The sequence below is a fragment of the Triturus cristatus genome, chromosome 7, assembly GCF_964204655.1.
Source record: "Triturus cristatus chromosome 7, aTriCri1.1, whole genome shotgun sequence".
Taxonomy (NCBI): Eukaryota; Metazoa; Chordata; class Amphibia; order Caudata; family Salamandridae; genus Triturus; species Triturus cristatus.
In genome coordinates this window covers 586,634,608-586,637,833 of record NC_140590.1, presented here as the reverse complement: position 1 = coordinate 586,637,833, position 3,226 = coordinate 586,634,608, and the positions used below count along the sequence as shown (strand labels likewise).

Here is a 3,226-nt window from a genome sequence, read left to right as displayed (position 1 = left end):
TTTCTCTGGAATGTCATTACCACCATTATCAATATAGTCTCTGAAGCCTTCAGATACGCCTTTGAAATTAAGACAGAATCTCCTGCACAGGTTTTGTAGTTTCTCCTCACCTTCATACCATGGGCTCTCAATGTCATATGGCCATTTCTGTGGGTTGATAACATCTATCTCTGATGTAAGAGCTAAAAATTCATCTGTCCGAGATGATGTGGCCGACCTATTGCTTGCAGACTGTGCATACAACCTAGAGCGCAAGTTATCTGCCAGATTTTGATAAAACTGGGGAAGGACCTGCCCACGTGAGTCCTCACAGCTGATTGGCACTCCTCTAAATAAGCCACTCTCAATAGCTTTTTAAGCCTCCTTCCTGTGTGTCCCTGGAAACTCCTTAAGCTTTTCAATTGCCCTTACTGAACGATTGATGAGCTGGTAAGCTCGTGGCAGAGTTACCTCATCCCTTTGAAGTGCTTCCGACAGTGTTCCAATTTCATGAACCGCATCTGCAACACCAGCTAGATTCAGCACAAAATCGGAAGATGTCAGAATTCTATTCAGCCCACTGAAAGTAGACCGGTGTTTGGCATCACGAGAAGTACTTAAGCTGGACTGAACAAAATGCTGGTGAAGGGCTGGGTATGACTCCCACACTGCTCGTATTGCCCTTTTGCTATAAGCAATCCACCGGATTGAAAATACTCGCCCAATTTTCAGAATCGCAATCTCTAGCTCTTTTGCACATGCGGAAAGTTTCCACTGATTTTTGGGAGACTGGTGGTACACAGCATACAGTTTTTCAAAAAATGATGCAAGGTGCTTAAGGCCTGGCACTGTATCAACCGTGTCTGCTACACTGAGCTCAAGCCGGTGGCATAGACAGTGCCATTTTACAAGTCGAGGGTATTTACAACATAGCCTCTCCAAAACACCAGAGTTTCTCCCAAGCATTACACTGGCACCATCACTGCACACCCCTATCCAATTGTCTGCAAGGAACTGGTTGCAAAACCCATGTTTTTCCAAACATTTCAAGAGTGAGGACTCAATGCACTCTGCATCGCCCCTAGGCAACTCAAGCAAGTCAAAGAAAAAGGTGAGGGGCTCTTTTCCATTGAATGCAGCACGAACATAAATAATGAAAACAGTCAATGAAGAATGGGTTGTTGACTCATCAATATAAACTGAGATTTTTGGAGCCTGTTCAACAATGCCTATGCAAAGCTTTCTCCGCATTTCCTCAGCAATGCAATCAGTTATCTGTGCTGCAGTGAACTCGCTGTGTAGAATCGAGCCCATATCTGACTGATTAGCAACCTGCAAAGCTACTAGACCTGGAAAGTCTGAAAAGGGGCGATTATTTTTTGCACAAAAGAAAAGAGTGCAAAACACCTTAACCGTTGAAGCATGATAATGCCTCTGCTGCTCCAGGATTGTTGACGGCAGTACCTCCTTCTTGGATGCATCTTGGATAGCACATGCATTACAATGTGCTTCAGAAATTTTATGCTTATGTATTTTTTTCCGCAGTGAGCCTAACTGGCTAGCTTTTGTTGGGCCAGATGCAGCAATGCTCCCAGTGACCCATTCTCTAGACAAACCCACACCCTGTGATGCTCCAAGTAGCTTAACCTCACTGCATATGTTGCAGCCAAGGCGGCCATTTTCACAACTTAGCCATGGATACTTTTCTTTAAATTGAGCCCACTGATTGTGGTCCCAACACTCTGGCAAGCTGGTATCCTTTTCAAAACTGGTGCCCGCATCCCGGATCTTTGTTGAAGAGTCTTCCAGTGGAGAAGGTGGAACCGATCCTTGGCTTGACATCATACTCTCCGAATCTTGTGCAGGTACATCGTTCAAGCACACACTGGGCTGTACTAGGCTACTTTCAGAATCAAACCGTGATCTCTTATTCGCATTTGCAAAGAAATCCATGATGCTGGATTTGCGTTTGCTTGTTTCTGTTGAAAGCAGAAAGCATTGGGTCAGTTTTATTGTTTACATTTGTCACTCATATTCACTGATGGTTGGCGAGGATAAAAAATTGAAAAATTGCTTGGCAAAAATATTTTTTGGATTACTTTTGGCACCTAGCTAAATGTTTGTGGCCCAATGAGCCACCCATCCCGGTTTGTGGTGGTATTACAATAAAAAAAAAAGAGAGAGTCACAAAATGCCCTTTTTAAAAAAGAAAAATTCCCTCAATTAGCAATTGATGATCTTCTATTTTACCGGTGTGATATTGCTCATTTCGTTTCCCATGTCATGTATGAACATTACATTGTAAAGATTTGTGGTCATAAGTGAACCAAACATTGTCTGCCAAGGAGTATTAGCGCTTTTTACCTTTCTTGGCTACCACTGTTGCAGCCTCCGTGCTAGGGGTAGAAGGTAAAGTTTCCTGTCTGGCAGCAGATGGCTGTGCGAATTCCTGGTGATCTGTGTTGTGTCCTGGGTGAGCATGGGACCCATCTCGGCCCTGCTGTGCTGCAGGATGGACCATTGCAGGTGTGAGCAGGACAAATGCAAGGCAGGGAGATCTGTTGAATAGGATGGCTCCCAAGATACTGTAAGCTGTAGTGCAAATAAAAGATTCCACATTAGGCAACTGTAAGCATTTTCATAGTTGAAGGAATGGTGGCATCCTGCTGTCACCGTCATTCATTCCTTAGAAACGATTCTGAGGCATTCCATAGATTTCCATCAATCTTGAGCACCCAAATTTTTATATTTGAAGAGGTTAAAGCGCTTTTGGATGTTGGCGACACAGCAGTTTGCCTTTAATGAATGCATGGAGACCTTTCAAAAGTGATCATTTTTAACCCTATACTTAGAAACATCCATTCCACAAGGGAACTAAGAGGAAAGTCAATTGGAAAGGCCATGCATGATGTGCAGAGGAGCATTGGTCAAGAGCAAAGCAAAAGATACAGTTCCTCAAGCTATGTTACGCGCTTGTAAAGGATGCTTATGTGTAAGGCTCCCAGTTTTCACAATTTTTTTACAGATAAATACAGACAGAAAACAATGTGTTTTCTGTCTACATTTATTTGTAAAAGTGGATAAATACAGAAAATTGTCCTACTTTTAAGTGACTCTCCGTGCTGTCTTTCATAAATTATAGGCCAACAGCTGGACAGCATGTAAATAAAAAAACAGGAGGACATTTCTTTAAATAAAGGCATATGTCAACATAAATGTATGGTATAATGCTAGTATTTACAGTGGA

General features: G+C 42.7%; 1 protein-coding gene across 1 annotated transcript; it reads right to left on the bottom strand.

Annotated features, from left to right (window-relative positions):
* Positions 1 to 354: 354 nt before the first annotated feature.
* LOC146810168 (E3 SUMO-protein ligase KIAA1586-like) lies at positions 355 to 1,932 on the bottom strand. Its single transcript, XM_085614951.1, has one exon. It carries the CDS (start codon positions 1,930 to 1,932, stop codon positions 355 to 357), a length of 1,578 nt encoding a protein of 525 aa, XP_085471077.1.
* Positions 1,933 to 3,226: the final 1,294 nt, after the last annotated feature.

What these genes read in the sequence shown, in the direction of transcription:
- LOC146810168 (XM_085614951.1), bottom strand. Translation starts at nt 1,932, where the DNA reads ATGGATTTCTTTGCAAATGCGAATAAGAGATCACGGTTTGATTCTGAA.